General features: G+C 37.3%; 1 protein-coding gene across 3 annotated transcripts in view; it reads left to right on the forward strand.

Moving 5' to 3' along the window:
- Positions 1–21,023, forward strand: part of HAPLN1 (hyaluronan and proteoglycan link protein 1) — a 62,110-nt gene that overhangs the window by 17,181 nt on the left and 23,906 nt on the right. Inside the window, exons 1-2 of one of the 3 annotated variants that reach the window (XM_017675795.3) lie at positions 17,462–17,658; positions 18,238–18,363. In XM_017675795.3, coding sequence (XP_017531284.1) covers positions 18,264–18,363 — 100 coding nt within the window. In that variant the 5' untranslated portion in view covers positions 17,462–17,658; positions 18,238–18,263. Of the gene's footprint in view, positions 1–17,461; positions 17,659–18,132; positions 18,364–21,023 lie in introns of those variants that run through there. The other 2 variants (XM_017675796.3, XM_073234419.1) reach the window with 2 other exon arrangements.

Raw genomic sequence — 21,023 nt, forward strand, 5'->3', positions numbered from 1 at the left:
CATTAAAGGATTTATTTGTTGATTGATAGTATTAACATGCCTGAATATCTAATAAATAGTTATATGAATAGTTTTCAACTTCGTTCTGAACACCCAAATTATATCAGATATTTTTTCCCTAAGAGGAGAAAATCAAAGGCCCACAAATAACCTAATTTAGGGGAGAAAAATTAATTCAGGGATAGGTCAAAGACCTAAATCTTTGAAAATAAAAACATGTTAACTTTTTAGACATATAAAATGCATAGTAATAAACCCTAAAATGTTACAAGGGTACCTATGAAAATAGCATTACCTTGGCTCTAATTATAAATTACCCAACATTGTTCCTATTGTAGGTTGTAGTGTATTCCCCAAGTATTTTTTCATAAAACATTTTAGTCTCCATTTACAGATGTTTCTCCCATGATGGAATAGCTAATGAGAATTCCATGGCCTACATGCTCTACTTTGAATAACATATTACACTTTCCCCAAACTCACAAATTCATCACACTACTAAAAACCTGTTTCTGCATCTGTGGCTTTGGCTCTTATGATCTCCTTGGGTGGTTCATTTTTTCATGGTGTTGCTAAAACTCACATTATGAAACAATCTCTCTGAAGAAGGTATTGGAGATTCATAACTATTTTCTTCGGGTGTTTTAGGGGCAAAAGGAAAAGACTAAGTTATTTTCAAAATTTAAGATTTGTCCTTTGGCCCAAATAGATATGACAGAGTACTGGTGCCAGGAATGTGTCCTATGCAGCCTTTCTTTTAAGCTGGAGATTGCTTCCTCAATTAGTTGAAACTTCTGGGTGGTCTTTTAAAAAAATAGTTCTTTGAAGAAAGTAGTGAACTAATAATATTGTAAATGTAAAACAACTTTAGTCCTTTAACTTTGAAGCTGAGAAAGAATGAATAGCAATTCAGTGTTTTTTGTTTATTCATATAGAATTCTCTATCTCTGACTTTTAAGAGGGAAAAATTCTATGTAACTAGATGCCTACACACATACTACAGTCTATAGTAAAATTAGTGTATAATAAATTTAAAATATCTGGCCATATGTAGTAAAGAACTCCCAGTATTTCTGGAACAATTGGTCATTACCTAGCCTTAGTCTGCATATTTGGTTCCACTTTCAGGTCTGAAGTCCCCTCTTTGTGCTCTGTCAGGACTGTCCCCAGCATTACAGCTTGCCTTAGGCAAAATACTAAAGTAGCTGAAGTTGTTTTTGTGACTGACCACTCTGTTATTTTGCAAAGATTCCCTTTTCCTTTTTCCTCTTCATGGCCAGTCAGGGGGAAAAAACCATGTCTATTGTGAGGCCCTTTATTGCCCTGAAAAATATCCATTTAGGAGCTATCCCCTCCAGAGAAACACTGAACAGGCTGCCTATAGTAGTAATCTTCCCTACTCAAATGACCATAACTGCAATTTTCATTACATACTGGCTGTACCTACTAAATGGTTTGACAGTTAAAACCCTCACCATTAGGTGCCCAGAATGTTCAGTTTTCTTTGTGGTTAAATCCAGTGACTCCAAACTCTCCTGACCCACCCACCCATACCGAATAAGAAGGATGGTAAAATCAGTTCTGTCAAAAGAAAAGAAAACCTTCTACAGACAAGTGCCTAATAATTGGCGTGGTTGGCTAGTGGGCTGAGCATATTTAAAGAAAGTCTTCAGTATGCCTGTGGTGGACTTTGAGAATCTGCCAGGCAGGCTCATTCTAAATGGCATGTTTGGCTGTGTAAATATAATGTCTGTTCTGACAATTGTACGTAAGCCCGGACACAGAAAATTGAATTTAAGCTCCCCGTGATGCTTCTGAGCTTCATCAGCTATTGGCCAAGTGAGCACTGGCTGGCGAGTGAATGTTTTCATGGCCTTCAGCTTAGATTTTTTGGCTTAGGGATCTTGGTGGGTTATCAGTAGCTGTTTCTCACTGTACATAAGGAGAAGGTGATAGACGTTTTCTGCTTCTGCCCACCATTACCCTGAATGCATCATTTTCTAGTGTTATTGTCTCCTCAATCTATAGTAATGTCTTCCGTTCAAAAAAGCTTTCCTCAAATACCCATTATTCAAAGTAAAAAAAAAAGAAAGAAAGAAAAAAGACTCAAAGCTGCATTTGGCAAATACTGTCCCAGGAAATTATCCAAAATCATGGGTGCCCACAAAAGAGGTCAACAACCATTTGCTTTTCATGTGCATTTTATTATTGGAGAAAGTTTGATTTGCCAGTTATGCTAGCAGTTTGAAGCAGCTTCATTTTACAAATGAGCATGAGTACTTAAAGTGAAGACTGTGCCAGTGAACTCATGCCAGATCCATTGTGCTTATTGAAAAGTTTAACTTGTGAAGAGAACCAAATAAAGAATGGCAGGAACCATGCTGCTCTATGGAGATGAATTCAGCGTCTGCCTCAGAACAGCCTGCCGAGAGGGTTGGTGTGAATCACTGGGCCTTGGGATGACTTCTTGGGCAAAATATTTCTCCCATTGCCTCAAATGTTCACCTTAGAAGATAAACTTCTGACTCAAAAGCATTAGTAGAGGAGCAAAAGAGTATCAGAAGACTAAGACCAAGGAAGTGTTGGTTTCAAGGTAAGAAAAGGTCGATAGCAGGTCTGCGGGAGGAGCCTGGAAATGCAGATCCAGGAGCAGCTGAGATGCCCCAGATGCCAGGGTGCGCTAAAGAGAAAAGGAAGGAAGAATGGCAACAAAGGAAGGAATGGAGGGATATGAGAGAAAATGTGCTTTGTCCCATTTGGCCAATTCTGTGACTTAGAAATTCCTATTTAGTCAATGCTTGTACCTTAAAAACAAACAAGGGAGTAAAAACAGCCTTTTGCTGTTTCAATTGAAGAGCAGTAACTGGGAGTATTCTACATAAATACATTTCCAGAATTTAGATATTCTAACCCCAAAGAGCACAAATAAAAAGTTAATCAATCTTCCCAATGCTTTCTCTCTTGTTTACTTTCCATGATGTAGATTAAAGAATTGCATGTTACAAAACATTAAAGGACTAATAACATAATGTGGACATTGCTCTGATCAAGGTGACTGCATTCTAGTTCAGAAACTTGAGTGTCTAACACATTAGTATGACACCAAATGTAATCCAGTGGGATTTAAAGAGGTCATTCCTGGCTTAGATTATATAATAGTGAGAGATAATTGGAGATATGGATAATATTTTGTATACTTGCCTCTAAAATATTGTTCAGTAAATTCCTTGAATATGGTGCCAGTAAGCAGCTATTTTTTCTGCCTATGCATATGACTAAACAGATATTTATGCTTCTGCTGAAAGGGCTATTTTGCAAAGACCTTTCTAAACTATCACTATAAATGGTGGTCAAGGGTTTTCTAACTGAGGACTGTGCTATTCTTCTCAATGGAAGAAACAGAAGATGCATCCTTACAGCATATGTTACATACTGAGAGAATATTTGCCAGCCGTATAGTTGTTAAAAATTGATTTTGACTGAACCAAATCACTGAAGTTGATTCAATAAGATCATTGTCTTTCCTCTGTTCCTCTTTTTTTTTCTTTTTAATAACCAGTTGCCCTTTTTATACCAGTTTTGTTGTACACATTTCACTATTTTAAGTACATGTCCTCTTTTTTATATTCCAAATACCTGTCACCTTAACTACCTAACTTTCAAACAGCCAACTTATCCTATTAATTTCTTCTTTCGGCAATAGCTTCTTTACAGTGTGAAATTCTCTTGAAATTCAGGAATGAAAAAAAACAACACACCCTTCCAGATGTGGGGAAAGTCAACCTTATGCTGCTCCTGAACTTCTTGAAATTTAAATGACCTTCTTTTGTTTTGCTTCATTTTGCACCCCACCTGCTTTACTATCTTCTCCTGCCCAACCTATCTGACTATGTTTACATCTATATTTTTGTTTTAAGTTTGCCATTGATAGTAGAGTAATTTCAAATAATCTCCAGAGTATCAAGCTGAAGAAACAAAATAATAAAGTAGGAAATGCTGATGAAAAATCAACCCCATTCACATTAAACCTTCAGAGGCTTGAACTCTATTCTCCATCAGTGTGAGCATATCTTATGAATAAGATTGGCAATGGAGGTAGAAGGGGTGGACAGCTAGCAATGAGAGCCCATGTAAATGCCTTAAAAGCTTGTATGCTTTATGTTCTACAAATGGACTTCAAGAACTCATGTGCACATTCTTGCAGGAAGGTATAGAGAGTCTTATGCTCTTGCTAAAAATGGTCGTTTTATGTCAGAATAGATTATGCTTTTCAAATGAGGAGCAAACCTGAAAGGTTTACCTATGACAGGTTGAGTTTGAAGCAAGCCATAAAATGGTCATAGCAGTCAACACAAAAATGGAATAACTGACTTTAGTAACTACTTTAGTTAACTCTAGTTCACCTTCATTTCAGCTGTGTTTAGAACTACAGAAATGCTAGTCATCTTTATTTATTCAGTGAACACTCACTGAAAACTCCCTAAATGCCAGAGGTATAAAGACTAATAAAATATGGCTTTTGTCCTCAGGGGATTTAAAGGTTTGTAACATTAGCATGGAATCAAACACTTTTAGGCACTTCATTACTTGTTGGAAAACTCTATGATTGTTTTCCACATTTGTATGAAATGTAATCATTTGTTCTGTAGGTAAGTAATTAACCTGCATGCACAGTCTGTTTAATGTCTAGAGGGCTACAGGAAATGGTTGTGTAAGTTGTGTATGACACAGTAATGGGGCTGCCCTTCATCCTGCAGTGCACAGTACAAAATGAGCTCCACTGAACTCCTACTGTGTGCCATAGAGGAGTTTTTACCCTCTTGGAACTTGTATTCCAGCACAGGCATACCTCATTTCATTGTGCTCTGTTTTATTGCACTTCACAGATTTTGCATCTTGTACAAATTGAAGGTTTGTACCAACCCTGCCTCAAGCAATATGTCGGTGCCATTTTTCCAGAAACATTTGCTCACTTCATGTCTGTGTCACATTTTGGTAATTCTCACAATAGTTCAAACTTTTTCCATTATTATATTTGTTATGGTGATCTGTGATCAGTGATCTTTGATGTTACTATTATAATTGTTTTGGAATGCCACAAACTGCACCCATTTAAGGTGGTGAACTTAATCGATAAATGTTGTATGTGCTCTGACTGCTCCACCAGAGGATCATTCCATCTTTCTTCCTCTTCTCAGGCCTCTCTATTTCCTGAGAAACAACAATTATGAAATTAAGCCAATTAATAACCTCACAACGGCTTCTGAGTGTTCCAGGGAAAGGAAGAGTTGCACATCTCCTGCTTTGAATCAAAAGCTGGGCATGATTAAGCTCAGTGAGGAAGGTGTGGCCCAAGTCAGGACAGGTGAAGGCTAGGACCCTTGTACCAAATAGTTGGCCAAGCATTAATGCAAAGACAAGTTCTTGAAGGAAATGAAAAGTGCTACTCCAGCGAACACATTAATGATAAGAAAGTGAACAGCCTTATTACTGGAGAAAGTTTTAGGGATCTGGTTAGAAGATCACATCAGCCACAACATTCCCTTAAAACAAAGCCTAACGCAGAGCAAAGAAGGCCCTGCCCTGACACTCTTCAATTGTAAGAATTGTTGGTGAGGAAACTGCAGAAGACAAATTTGAAGTTAACAGATGTTGGTTCATGAGGTTTAAGGAAAGAAGCTGTCTCCGTAGTACAAAATAGCAAAATAAAGCAACAAGTGCTGATGGAGACGCTACAGTGAGCTATCCAGAAAATCTAGCAAAGATAATTAATGAAGGTGAGATTTTCAGTGTAGACAGAACAGCTTTGTATTGGAAGAAGATGCCCTCTAGGACTTTCCCTGCCAGAGGAGAGAAGTCAATGCTGGCTTCAAAGCCTCAAGAGACAGACTGACTCTCTTGTTAGGGGCTAATGCAGTTGGTGACTTTAAGTGGAAGCCAGTATTCATTGTCCATTCCAAAAATCCTAGAGCCCTTCAGAATTATGCTAAGTCTACTCTGCTTATGCTCTATGAATGAATGACAAAGCCTGGATGACAACACATCTGTTTACAACATGGTTTACTGAATATTTTAAGTCCACTGTTGAGACCTACTGTTCAGAAAAATTATTCTTGTCAAATATGACTGCTCAATGACAATGCACCTGGTCATCCAAGAGCTCTGAGGGAGATGGACAAGAGGATCAATGTGTCCTCCATACCTGCTAATACAATAGCCATTCTGAAGCCCATGGATCAAGGAGAAATTTCAACTTTCAAGTCTTACTATTTAAAAAATAAGTTCATAGCACTAGAGCTGCCATAGATAGTGATTCCTCTGATGTATCTGTAAAAAGTAAATGGAAACCATCTGGAAAGTGTTCACCATTCTATAAACCATCAAGGACATTCATGATTCATGGGAGGAGGTCAAAAAATCAACATTAATAGGAGTTTGAAAGAAGTTGATTCCAACTGTCATGGGTGACTGAGAGGGGTTCAAGATTTCAGTGGAGGAAGTCATGGCAGAAGTGGGAATAACAAGAGAACTAGAATCAGAAGTGGAGCCTGGAGGTGTGACTGAACTGCTGCAATCTCACAACAAAACAGATGGATGAGGGGCTGCTGCTTATGGATGCAAAAAGAACATGGTTTCTTAAGGTGGAATATACTCCTGGTGAAGATGCTGTCAAGACTGTTGACATGACAAAGGATTTAGAATATTCCATAAACCTAGTTGATAAAGCTGTGGCAGGGTGAGAGAGGATTGACTCCATTTTGAAGGATGTCCTACTGTGAGTAAAATGCTATCAAACGGCATCACATGTTACAGAGAAACTGTGAAAGAGTCAACTGATGTGACAAAGTTCATTGGTGTCTTAATTTAAGAAATTGCCACCACCACCCCAACCTTGAGCAGCCACCACACTGATCATTTAGCATCAGCATAGAAGCAAGACCCTCCACCAGCAAAAAGGATTATGACTCACTGGAAGCTTGGATGACGGTTAGCATTTTTCAGCAATCAAGTATTTTTAAATTAAGGCATGTACATTATTGGTTTAGATGTAACTGCTATTGCACACTTAATGGATCACAGTGGAGTATCAACATAACTTTTATATACACTGGGAAACCAAAAAAAAATTCATTTGACTCACTTTATTGCAATATTTGCTTTAGTTTGGTGGTCTGGAACTGAACTTGCAATATCCGTGAGGTATGCCTGTAGTCATGTATCCACACAATGGCCTAGATGCTGCTCTCGAATCCCATAAAATATTCCTAGAACCACTGGCTTAACAGTGTTTTGATCGACTCCAATATGAAAATAAATTATACAAATTTTTGATGCATTCCATGATTATACTGATCTTTGAATTTATAGTAATATCTATGTTAATCTGGCCTTCTTGAAAATTGAATGAGAATCCAATACTTTAAGTTAACCTGTTACATTTTGAAATTTTTACATTGTACTTTGTAGAAAAAATGGGAAACCATTTTAAAGTGTGTTATGCATTGCATCTTCCTTAGTAAACAAGTATACGTGGCATGGTTAAGACAATCCCTTTTTGCAGTGTGTTCTAACACACTTATATTTTTAAGGTATTATCAGATATGTAGTGATAAGGTAAATAACTCACTATGGTGATGGTACCTGGGTTAGTAGAAATGTAGAAAAATGCAAACAAGTGTGATGTGTGTTGTCCCTGGCCCTGCCTGCCTGTCTGGCCTTATCTCCAGCTTATCCTGATATCATACTGATTATCCTACCCTCCAGTCACATGGAACTGCATGTGGTCATATGAATAGCCTAGGGGTCATTTCCTTCACTCTTGTTTTTCTAATAAAGAGCAATATCCTTCCCTACTTCTCTATCTCCTTCTTGTCCAGCAGATCCATCTGAACAATTGCCTTCCTTGTGAAGCCATTTCTATCACCTCCCCTCCCGGCAGGGCTGGGTGCCTGCCAACGCAGCTGCATTGCACAGCTCCAGGGGGCGTCGTTCCCCTCAAATACTGGGGAGCCCATCCTTCTCCAGTAGTGTCTTGAGTATGCCTCTGTGCATTTAGCATCCTAAGTGCTACTGTTCACAGGCTCCCCAAAGGGTGACTGCTTTGGGATCTGAAACTGAGCCTTCTTTCTACTTGCCTGGCATAAAGTGGTGCACAGGGATAACTACTTGAATTGTAGTTACATAATTGGCACAGTACATACTTTAGGTGCCTTCGAGATATGTAAGGCTGGGCTTTCCCTCCCTGGTTCTGCTCATTTTGATCACTTAGCCTATCTGGTGGCCTTTCTGTGCTGTGGTATCTGTCTTTCAAGTCATGTCCCATTTCTAGTGGCTGTGCTGCTAACTGCCTTTTCAGGTGTCCGTCAGCTCCTCTTCCCCACTGCTGCACTGTTCTTCTCCTTCCTCTTCTCCCTCCTCCTTTCCCTCCTCCTCCTTCTGCTCCTCCTTCTTCTCCCTGCCTTTCCCCCCACCCCCGAATTCTCTCTTCCCTCTGGCCGCTCCTCCTCCTTGTTCTCTCGCCCTTCTCTCCTGCTTGCTTCTCAGTAGAGGGGGCTTTTGCCTTCTGACCAATCGTCAACAAAAGCACACCTCTTAAGAAGCCAGTCTCTGAATCCGCCAATGACATTCTCTTTCCCCTGAACCATCTTTAGGGCTTCCTCAGGATTTGCAGTATAGTGTACCCTAAAAAATCAATTCAGGCGTGCAGTTACTCCCAGCATCTGAGCGTGATGACTGACAGCTCTGTAGGTGACGGTTTTCTACAGCTTTTGAACTGCAGTTCCTTTTTCAGAGTTGGACAATATGACAATTTATCTTGCTTTCTAGCTAGTGTATTCTCAGGACTACATTTATCATCCAAATATTAACATATCTGAATACCTGCTAAAGTTAACAAGGTGAAAGAGATTATTCAAAGGTCATTAACACACAACAAATCCTCAGCTGTCATTTGCCCAGCATTGGTGAAAATTTAGGTCTTTTATGTAGTTGTTTATGGAAAAACCATTGCATTTTATGAAAATTTTGAAGAGAGAAGCTTAGTTTTTGTGCTTGCTCCTGTCCTTGTAACTTTGACAGTACCCACCCAGAACGCTATCACCTCTACACTGCTTTCGCCAGCTGGGACTTGAGACTGTCCATAATATTTTACAAAACCATGGTCTAGTTTGAAATGGAAAATACTTTGGGGAACTTTATATTGATAAGTCTAATGGCAATTAGGAACCAGGTTGAAAGGGAGAGTCTGCGAGGGGTGGGGTGATATTTTATGGTATTTAGAACATTGACAAATCTCTGAGATTTAGGTCTCCCTACTTTCCCTACTTCTCATGATGATACTTGCCTATATTTTTGTGTATTATCCTACAGATGATTATTTAGTTCTGAGCTAATGGCAGGCCAAATACTTCTATAACACAAAAAAACTTTTAAATTACATTGTTCTTTATAAAAGAAAGCTACAAACTATGTAGATGCTTTTTGGACTCTAGAGTAGTCAGTTCTGACTGACTGACTGAGCTTCCCTTCCATGCCTACAAGGAAGGTAGGTTAAGCAATTTTAGTTGTTTTCAGAATGAGCAATTTCCTCAGCTAAAGAAGATGTAAATGAGCATTATTTAGTTTTAAAAGCTTAAAAGACACTTTCAAAGATTAGTATAACTTAAAAACCTATTAAGATGAATTCTTGGGCTAGACCTTGCATCACAAAATCAGTTTGGAAACTCAATTTAGTATTTGTCAACTTAATTTGAGAATATTGTGTTCTCCCTTATCGTGCTGTGTAGACAGCCTTTGGGCTGGAACAGACTTTGTTACTCATAAGCCAATGAACTGAATTCTGATGAGATCATGCTTAGATGTAGGATGTCGACCAATAGCAAACCTGCTTCAGGGGCTTGGATGGTATCCTAAAAGTGATAGCCAAAAGAGGTGGGATGGCATCAAGCAGAGAGGAGAGAGAAGTTTCTGCTGCTAAAGATTATTAATGGAATTATTTTTGTTTTAATCCTGACTTAGTAAAATCAGATACCTCAGTAAATCATTGATCATTAAACTCTGCTGTATTTAGTAAAAAATCGGAATTGATGTATTTAAAAATCTTTCTACATCTTCTCAGAATCTGATCACCATTTAAAATATATGTGAGTTGCTGGATTCTTGTTGTTTGTTAATCAGTTTAGAATTACCTGTGGTGTGCTGTGGTGAAATTAGAGTTGGATTTTGCTTTATGGAGAAAACTGGTTACTGTCACATCTGTAATTCCTCCAAAACTGTCTTGTAGATAGCTAATTTGTAGTTATATTTTTAGATCCAGTGTTAATACAATGTTTAACTGACAGCTGTTGGAATTTCGAACTTTTATAAGAAATGAAAGAATTTTAAATGAAAGGGAGTCTTAAAATACTGTTTCACTAACTCAATTAGAAATACTTTAGCAAGTAATTTAATTGAAGGTGATGTGATGATCAGTTTTCTATCCATATAATCCTTACCCAGAAATATTTTATTTTAAAAACTTGTTTCAAATTATAAGGCCTGTAACTAAGGTTTGTATTCACTTATTTATATGCAATGAGATTCTAAGCTCATTTTAATGTAACCTACAGTCAAAAGCATTCATCAATGCTTGTCAAAATTTTATTCAGATTGCACATTAAAATATAAAGCCGAAAGGTATTTTCAATGGTTTTAAAATAATGTCAATGCTTGTCAAAATTTTATTCAGATTGCACATTAAAATATAAAGCCGAAAGGTATTTTCAATGGTTTTAAAATAATGTAAAAGAGTAATAAAAAATAGAAGTTATTTTATTTTAATTGCATTTGTGCTTTGGATTTGTTATTTGTTAGGAAACATTAAGATAGTGATCTAAGCTCTTAATGTTCTTTTATAATGTTTCATAAAAAAATTGTTCACTACACATTTTTGGTTAAAAGGGACCTTCCAATCTTTAAAATGCCTGTGTTTGATTTCTATTTGAATTGCAGTTCACTAGGGAATATGTCTACCTTTATAGAATTATTAATTTAGTGCCAAATTCCTTATCAGTGTTAAAAAATCATTTACTATTACTGATAATGAAAATCAGTCATTGTTTATTCTATACACTATGAAAAAATATTTTTAAAGTCTAATTTTATATTGTTCAATATCATGCTTTGCTATTGATGCTACTGAGATTTTTGATTATGGAATCAAGAATGAATTTCCTGTACATGTCTGCTTGTCAACTACACTCTACACTATGCTATTCACTCTTCAGGGAAAACTTTTCATTTTTCAGAACAATGTTAACATATGTACATGCTTTATTGTTTATTTTTTTAGGGAATTATTCTAGGCCAGAAGCAAAGAAAATTTTAGTAAATTTTTCACTTTAACCAAAAGTACCTCTAGCATGTGGACTCATTATTTGCATGATTTGACCATTTTTATAATGCCAATACATTTATGGCAACATTTAGCATATTACCCTATAAGGAAATTATGAGATAGCCTGAAAAGTGACAGCATTGCCTTTTATATTATGACAGAGTTAATCATCTTTTAAGAACTTTTCACAAGATGATTTGATTTTTGGTGATTTTTAATGATAGAAAAAGCATGTTTTCTTCTGCAGTCCATGAAGGATGCATTTTTAATAGAGTGGCAGTGGAATACGCATATCGGTTAGAGTCTAATTTTTAATGTTCATGGTAAGCATATGGTCTTCAGAGCAATGAAAGCAGGGTAAGTTCCCCAAAACTAAATAGAAGGGAAGAAAAGAGGTTTGTTTTCTTTTAACATCACTAACATCAAATTGTGTTGCTTAACATGTATTGACTGACTTACTCACAACTCTCTGGTTAAGAAACAGCCTATTGATCACAGAAAGCATGTTCCCTCTTATGGAACTGAAGATAGTTTGAGGGGACAGAACACCTGCGTGTGACATAGAAGCAGAGCCCTTGAAACATGCTGAAGCTACTGTAGTGATTCCTACCACACTCTAGGGCTCTGAGCCAATAAGTCTCCTTGTCCATCCATCACACCATGTTTCCTTCAACAAATTGCGGATTATTTACCAAAGTTAGAACTAGAATATTGAAATACATTGACAGCAAGTCTGGAATTTCCTCTTCATGTCCTGGGAAGAGAGTCTTATTGACTGCCTGTGTAAATGCTTAAGGAAAAAGATGTTTTTAAATAGGTAATGTCAGAACAAATTGGTGTTTCTGTGTACACATGCCATCCTACCTGTATAATGCAGTTACATGTGCAAGGCAGAAGGAACCCACCATAACAAGAAAGCCCATTTTTACTGTAGTTAACAATTTACATTCTGTCCTTCCTTTCATCTGAGCAGATTTTGACAACTACCTGTCCACTGGTATTATCCCATTTGAAGAGATTCCTGACTGAAAAGTACCTATCACAAGATTGGAGACTCTTTTCATAGTAGAAGATTGAGTCCAAGAAGATGTAAAATAAATATGCAGTACTACTTTTTTATATTTGTTAATCCATCCCCAATATCCATGTGAACTGGGATAGAGAACACAATTCAAATTGAGGGTATTGCATGCAAATAAATTTTGAATGAAATGTCTACAACTTTCAAGCATCACTTTCAGGTTAGGGTTTCTCATAAGGTTAGGGTTTACAACTTACAAGTGTCAAATGCTGCTATATGTACTTTATTCATGTATTTGTTCAGCAATGCCAGACTATTAGCCCAAAACTAGAAAAGTCCAAGTCCCTGTACTTATTGGGTACAGTACATGGACTGCTTTACCCCACACAGCCAAGGTATTTAATAAATGCATTTAATATTGAGCATTATAAATACCAAATACAATTTGAGTTTTTATTCATATATGCCTTTTATGTTTATTTTAGAAAACCTATAAACAAATAAACAAAACCACAGTAGAATCTTCTCATAAATCTTTCCATAAAGGTTTAGGGGAAAGGTCTAACCTCATGCATGCGCTGTATCAGGCTCAGATGAGGAGCCCGAGGAAATGCACTTCAGTTCAGTGAAGGTTCGTGGAGTTTGTCCCCAACTCTGTCAATACTCTCTGAGAGAGAGAGCTGGCCGTGAATAAACAGCCAAAAGCAGTAAGTGAATTGAATTCTACCTAAACAAGCATTGTTGATATCATCCCTTTAAAAATCCTTAATTTGTTTGCTGAAGATAACAGTCCTAAAATTCAATGAGTAGGATAGAGGTCTTGATATCACCAATAAGAAAAAATTAAATAACAACTAATGTGTGTAAGTCTTTGACATTTATCATCAATTATTCCAATTGCCAGATAAAAAACTTGACCCCTGAAGCAACTGAATGACTTCTCTCAGGATCACACAAGAAAATCGCAGAGCAAGGAATGAAACTAAATTCTGCCTTTCCTCCATTACATTCATACCAAATCTCCCCATCTCCCTAGGACAGACCCCATTTCCATGCTACTGTTTTCCCATATAGCTAGAGATAATTCTCCTTTCACTTTGTACCCTGGTTTGGATGACAAATCATATGATCATGTCAAATATCAAAAATGTCATAAATGTACTAAAATACAGAAAAAAAGGAGAAAAAATGAGTAGATGGATAAGGTTTATAGGCTATGAATCAAATAGAAGTATAAAAAAACAAATGATAAAATGATGATGGAAAATGTAGGGAAAGAAATGGAAAGAAAGGTGATTTCAAAATAGAGAGGAGAAAAAAAAGGAAACGACTCATAAATTTTTAAATGCATATATTTCTGAGAGCCATAAGGACCCCAGGAAGCAGCAGACTGACCATGGGCAGATCAGAAAGCCACCAAGACGAGACGGTCTGTGGCCAGATGTCTAACTCAGGGTGTCAAAAGTGCTCTGTCGTGCTTCAGTAGTTTACGCTTTCATAAAACAGTTCAAGACGCCAGGGAATGCCGTGTTCACTGGAAGTTTATACAGACTCATTTTTGAGGGGAGTTATTGTACAGTTGAACAAAGATTTTTTTCAGTCTTGGCTTCTCCCTTGAGCGTTGGTGTATTTCAAATGCTTCTGTATTCTGCCCCGTTGAGTGCACTAAATCCTGGAGCTTAGGTGAAGACTTAGCCATCCTGCACACACTGAACAATCCAAGGGCATGATTAGTCTGGGTTCCTTAGCCATGTCTTGGGTCTGGGGTCTGACAGCTGGATTTTAGGTACCTGGAACTCAAAACAGAAAACAGAGCCAATCAACAACAATAAAACACTTGAGAGGCCTGCATAAGGTTGCCATTACAAAAAGTAGCTAGGTATAAAAAAAAAATCTACAACTTAAAGTCTAAAATTTATAATTCCATGAAATCAATGTCATTCTAACAGCAAAAAAACAAGAAAAGTTACTTCAAAAAAGAACAATTTTTTCAATTGAATTAATTTAACCTAATGAAAAAGTACACTTTTGCAGTCCCCCCTTTTCTTTTTCTTTTTTTCATTTCCCTGTACCACTGACCAACTTCTAAGAAACTTTAATGGTGGATGACCCTTTTCTGCCTGTAACTAGAGCTGACTTACAAGATACTAAGGAGAAGGCTATTTCAAAGTAATTCTGTCAAATGAGATTCTATGGTGTCTTTGCTCATTCAATATTTAGCGATCTTTGTCTTAATTCTCATAATTTTTAAACTGGATTTCAAGTGCTAAATTGAAATCTGGTTCACTTCATTAGTCCTCAGTGGAGGAGCAGTCACCTCTCATGCTCCATCTCATGACATATGTAGCTCTTTAATCAGTGCTCAACTCCCCTAGGTCTGGGCTCTTTAGTCCTTCCAACTGTTTCTCCCAGGTCCAATTCTTCATTCATTCTTCCTCTGGGCACACAGGACACTTCTGGGTGCTAGGCACACAGGAAAGCTTTCAGACTTTGAATTCAAGTGTGTCTTTGCAAACAATGCTGTAATAAATAAGATCTATGCTTACAGTGTGGTGCAAGAGGGTCGAGGAGAAGCATTCCAGTTCGTGTGAAGCTTTGAAAGTGTAGTGAGAGCTGGCCAGGAGAGCTGGGGGCATTCCCCAGGCACACTAGGCACCAGGAATGGTGGTGGAGAGTGCAGGCTCTGAGGGCACCCTGCCCAGATCCCCAGCTCTGGGGATCTTACTTTACCTGCTGGGACTTCACCATTCTGATTCCACTTCCAGAAGGGTAAAATGTGTATACTCATGTACGCATAATTCAATGGAGTTTTCTCTGAGAAATAACAGTTAAGTGGGTGAAGCTTCAAGGACAGTGCTTAGCATGGAATAGTAGTTTAGGAAATATGTGAATCTGTGAATATTCTCAAAGCACAGAAAATAGCATGCATGCCTTCCACATTAACTAATACAAAAATTTTAACATAGTAGGAGTTCAAGAATCACAATTGACCACTTTGGTATTAGACTGTTTGTATTAGTATATATTTCTGTCTATCAAACTATTAGACTTTTATGTTGGGTAGAGTGTCCTGCTTCAATTATCACCAAAGTAGAACCATAAAATTAGGGGCAAATTATGGCTTTGACTATGAACATGGACATTTCGATTCAAACTCACCTTGGAGCTGGCTGTGGCATCATGCTGCAAGGCGTGGGAGGCTGTATAGTCCTTCCGTGAGAGTTGCAGGTGAACTAAGAGTGCCGATGGCTGATAGCTAGTTGTATAAAAGCCCCCTGAATTTCCTCATTTGTACTCATATCAAAAACCAATAAAGTTTACCTAACACACCTAGATACTCAGAGCAGACATCCTTACAAAATGCAAATAAACAGGATGAAGATTCTCTCACTCACATGTCCACCTACTATATCAGACACGTTCTTCTCCACTGAGGACCAAGGGTACAGACTACTGGCACAGCTCTTGTCCTCAAGGCCCCCAGTCTAGTATGCAGGATCTCATGCTCAGCTTACAGTTTGCTCAAACACCTGGAGATCACACCCTTAAAGTTTGCTTTTTCAGTGTCACATCTTTTGGTGAGCGAGTTGTTAGGCTGCCAGGCTAACAGGTAATTTCCACTCTCTTCTCCCTCGACTGCATTAATGTCAGTGTGGGGGTACCTCTGTTCTGGGCACAAATCGCTGAAAATGTGTGACATCTTTGACTTTTTAAAACTGAAGATGGTGTGTGCATGAGTGCCCGTGCACCTGCACACATGGGCCACCAAGGCAGTGTTCATGGAACCAGGGTGGTGGTCTAAACGAGACAGGGCACAGTCACGCTAGAAAAGTGCTCTCTCACTTCTCATGTGAAATTCTTGGGAAAAAAGTTGATATTCACATAATACAGAAGTCAGTTTTAAGCTTATAGTAGGTTCGAGTTAAAGAGCCTAAGTAAAAAAGTCAACATAACAAATTAAGTTTCTCTTTCAGAAAGATAAGTGCAACTCAGCATAGGGAGGGGTTTTGCTTTTGCTTGGAAGCAAATACAAATGATGTCACTTACTAGATGTGTCACCTTCAATAAGGTAACTGTCTGTGTCAGGAAAAATGGAAATATTTGCCTCATGGTATGTTTAGCATAGCACTTGCTTTGACTTTCAATGAACTTAAACCATTATTATTATTTATCCCTGCCAGGATGTTTGCAGTTTAAGATCTGGTTGCTTGAAAGTTAATACCTTAACTCAATGGAATAAGCATTCAGTGGTATAATTTTTAATACTGTTAAGTGGGATTAAAGAAGGTATATAAATATACGTAATATATTTAGGAAAAAATCAATAAAAAGCAGGGTGCAGTGGAAGGATGCACACCTCTGACCTTGTGGGAGGGGTACATGGCTCCCTATAAATTACACTGTGGATGGCCACACTGATGTGGAAATCAATGTAGCAAATTGTCTACCACCATCTTCTTTCTGTGACCTGATAAAAAAAAAAGAAAGGGGTTAAACTAACCATGAACGACTGAAGTCTTAGCCTGGCGACTCTGACGGGTTTTAGAGAGAGAGTGCAGGGAGGGGCTCGGTCCCTAGAGAGACTTGAGGACTTCTGTGAACAGCGCACAAGCTCTGGAATACAGGCTGGCCTGCAAGGACCTCCAGGAACAGACTCAGAGCGCTTTAATAAGTATTCCAGGGAGTTAGGCTTTCCTGGAAAAAACAAATTAGTGTGAGAAGCCAGTACTGTGCAATTTCAGTTTTAAAAATAGCCAAGTGTTGTTAGGCTGCTGTGCGCATGAGAGAAAAAGTCCTTGTTAATATTTGCCTTAGCTTCCACATTAAAACAGAGGAGCTACACTGAAATTTTTGCTTGGCAAATAATGCAAAGGTCATAAGGTTTGTATCACTTGCAATCACGGTTTGGTTCTTCCAATGACAAAGTTTGGGAGGAATGTGTCCTCTTTTATCAAACAGTCTCGCAATAAAGGACAGCCAAGTTGGCGGTTCTGCCTCTTTCACTAAGGACCAGAGCTACGCCTGCTCTTTCAGCTCTTCATTCGCCTAATTGCCCTGTGAGGCTGGCAGGGACATTCCCTGCAGCCGTGGCTCTGCTGACTGCAGAGACCCTACCTGGCACTCTAACTTGGTGCGTCAGCATTTCAGGTAGAAATGAATGAAAAATCAATCAGGATGACTGCAGTGATAGTGTGCCCAACTCTAACTTAGTTTGTCCATAATTCTCCACCATTCTCCATAGACCCAGGCAGTGTTTAAGATGGTAAGTGAATTTGTAACAAATGTGCTGCTTCTGCTTAATTGGGCTTTTTTTTTGGTCCTCTTTTCTATTTAGAACAGGCAAATCTAACCTGCTCAGGAAGCTACATGTAAAATGAATGATATCAAGTTGCATGCAAATATTCTTTATTTGCCATGGTTCAGTTCCTTATTAGACTGGGTGATAACTGTTCATTTACAGATACATGAAATTGTTGTTTTATAACTTATGCTTCAAATTCAGAGGTTTAAACATGTTTTTAAAAGTCTATATCCTTGTCCCATCTCTCTAACTTGCTATAACTCTCTATATTGAAACTATGCTTCTTTAGATTTCTAGATTTACAATTCTGCAAAGATAGAGTTAAATACTGATTGGACTCTGGCTACATAAGGGAAACTGGAGTTCTTCAAAGCTGCAGTCTTCAGCTCCCAAAGACAGCTACAGTAACTTTCTGAACAGATTGGGTTAAAAATTTTTACAGACCCATTCTGTGATGATAAGGCGGTAGTAAGTTGTGCAGTGCAACACTCCAAAGGGTTCCAAATCTCACAAGCCTCTTTGTATGTGATGCTCTCACAGTGAAGAAGATTCTTTGGGATATAAAGATGAAGAGTCTACTTCTTCTGGTGCTGATTTCAGTCTGCTGGGCTGATCATCGTTCAGACAACTATACTCTAGATCATGACAGAGTTATTCACATACAAGGTAAGAAAACACAGGTTCTCTTGTGAAAGTCAAGTTAATTTCAAGTTACTCAGAGTTGAGGTTAGTGTTTCTTAATCTCAGTTCTGCTGCATTAACTTTTCTTTCCTTTCTGCTAATTGGTGAACATGCTTTCTGACTTTTGAATGTTATTGCATCAGAGTAGAGTTAGGAATTGGGGACAATTAAAGTGGAATGGCTTAAGAATTTCCAACTGCAGGGAGTTAATGTAATTGTTCAAGGCTTTTTTAGTATAGTTGTCATCTTCTAAGTAGAATAGAGGGCATAAAGTTTATTTAAATGCAAGGTGAAAGAAGGAAGAAATAAGAAGCAAAACTAACAATGATGTAAGGTCATTCTGTTAGAGTAATCATTAAGAAAACCAATGTGAAAATGAAAGTCAGACAAGCTAAGGTTCTGGAAAAAATAACTTACCCTATTAACCATCTCCTTCAGTAAAGCTTTAATTCTCATAGACTGTATATTGCCCCTGCATATTTCTTTTCAACTCAGCTGAATCCCAAGCCTGAGAGCTGTAGCAAGATTGGAGGCTGCAGTACAATGCAGCTATTTCCTGAGTCCCAGCTTCAGATGAGGGACATTCTTCTTTAAGAAAGCTAAGAGGCTTAATGCAGTGAGAAAAAGATAGTTCTAAAAGAGCTGTAGCTTCTCTCTTTGCCCTTGTATGCTGAATAATTAAAATAAGAATTATAGAGCTTAACAGTTTAAACATATGATGATATAAATTTTAGATGACCTCAGTTTGGGGACCAGAGGCATTTATAAGTGTGCTAAGAGACATAAAACATCAATTTGTATCTTCAAGGTCAAAAGTATAGTCTCAGAAAATTGCATCCACTGTTGAAAAGTATGACTTGTGAAGGTCAAATGATAGTGTAAGTCTGGCTAGAAGTATTTTTTCTGTAGGTATTATGACTATCCAAATAGAATTCTGAATTGACAATGTCGAGCTATTTTAAACATATCTCTTTCAATTTTCTTTGCTTACAACAGCTTTATATTTTTCACTGTTGAACCGTGAAAAGGAATTATATAATCATAAATATTACTATGCAAGCTGCTGACTCGGCTGTTTCCTTTAACGTGTATAGTAGAATCAAAGCTGTTTTCCAAAAACTATACACATAGAGATTTACTGATGACGAATAACATCTTTTTAATGTCTAGTCACAGAATTCAGTTCAGCCAGAATAGTAATACCTTGTCATTATTAAAAATAACAGTTTTAAATATGATGTAAAATGAACTTTAGTTGTGGTTTCAAGCTATTATTAGACAGATTCCTGTTATATTATTAACCATGTATAAACTACTTTGTCTAAATTGTACCCCAAGAATGAAAATATTATTTTAAAAGTGTATTAACATTTTAAAAATTACTTGTGGGGAGCTTGTAAGAAAGTAAGACTCAAGTTTTCTCAGCAAGGAAAACTTTTGTAGCTCCAGCCCTTCCATGACCACATGCTCTGCCGAAATTTAGTGCACAGAAATTTCTGACATGAGGTACCAGATTTTTTTCAGACACTATCCAGTTGTTTTAAAAAATGCCTTGATAGTCCACTTCATTTTAATTGTAAATTCATATTCTTAGAAAGTTACTCAAAGCTTTCAAGTAATAAAACTCCAAGGCCTACATTTTGCTTGTGGATGTTAATACTGAAATGTGATTTGGGTCAGTATTATAATGCTATGTCCACAAATCAGAATTTATTTTAAAATTGCTCCAAATATCTGTTCTTGTTACTTTTTAATCCAATAAAAGTTTTCTTTTTCCTTTATGATAGCATTCAGATTAAAATTTCATATTCTTCAGTGCTTCAGACAAACACTTCCCAACTGCCTGCCATAATTTCAGTTGTCTTTTACAAAGCAAAAATAAACCATGTAACATAATAGATATCATTTAAATAGATAACTTCATTACTTAGAAATACTGAATTATTTTCTCATATTTAAAACTTTTATTTATCAAACATGGCCTAGAAGGAATTTCAGGATGTGGAAACCTTCATGACATTTTAAAATAATTTTGCAGTCAGACAATTAAATTAGTAGTCTGTATTTCAGGTTCCTGAATAGTACTGATAAGCAACAGGAGCAATGATAGAGAATTGCTTAAAATTCACGTTACTAAAAAAAAAAAACATTTTTTCTATCTTCCATTTTTCACCAAGTTCCTATTTTTGTACTCAAAGGTCCAAATAATATTGGGGGAATAACGCATATCATTCTTAAATTGTCTCTGCCTTGATAAAGATGTTCAACACTTTGATAATATGTTCTTGGGTCTCACGCATAAGAGTTAACATATTTTTTTTCTGAATGCTTCCTCCCAATTTTGTTACGGGGGATTCTGTAGAGATAATAGGCACAAAGAAATGTAATCTGGCGTTAAAAGAAATAAAGGAAAGAAAGAAAGAAAATGGCAAGTGTAGACTGTGTTTCTAGTGAAAAGCATATTTTTGGTTATAAAAAAGGAAATTTTCCCAGCTTCCAATGGAGAAAGACATAGCCTTTGATAAAATTGCACATGTTCTAATTCATTCCCTTTAATTTTTTTATTGAATCAATTTTGTTACACAAGAAAGCAAACCTCACTTGTCCAGAGCCTGATAAAAATGTGCCAATGAGATCCTAGTTTG

This window comes from Manis javanica, chromosome 1 (assembly GCF_040802235.1).
Source record: "Manis javanica isolate MJ-LG chromosome 1, MJ_LKY, whole genome shotgun sequence".
Taxonomy (NCBI): Eukaryota; Metazoa; Chordata; class Mammalia; order Pholidota; family Manidae; genus Manis; species Manis javanica.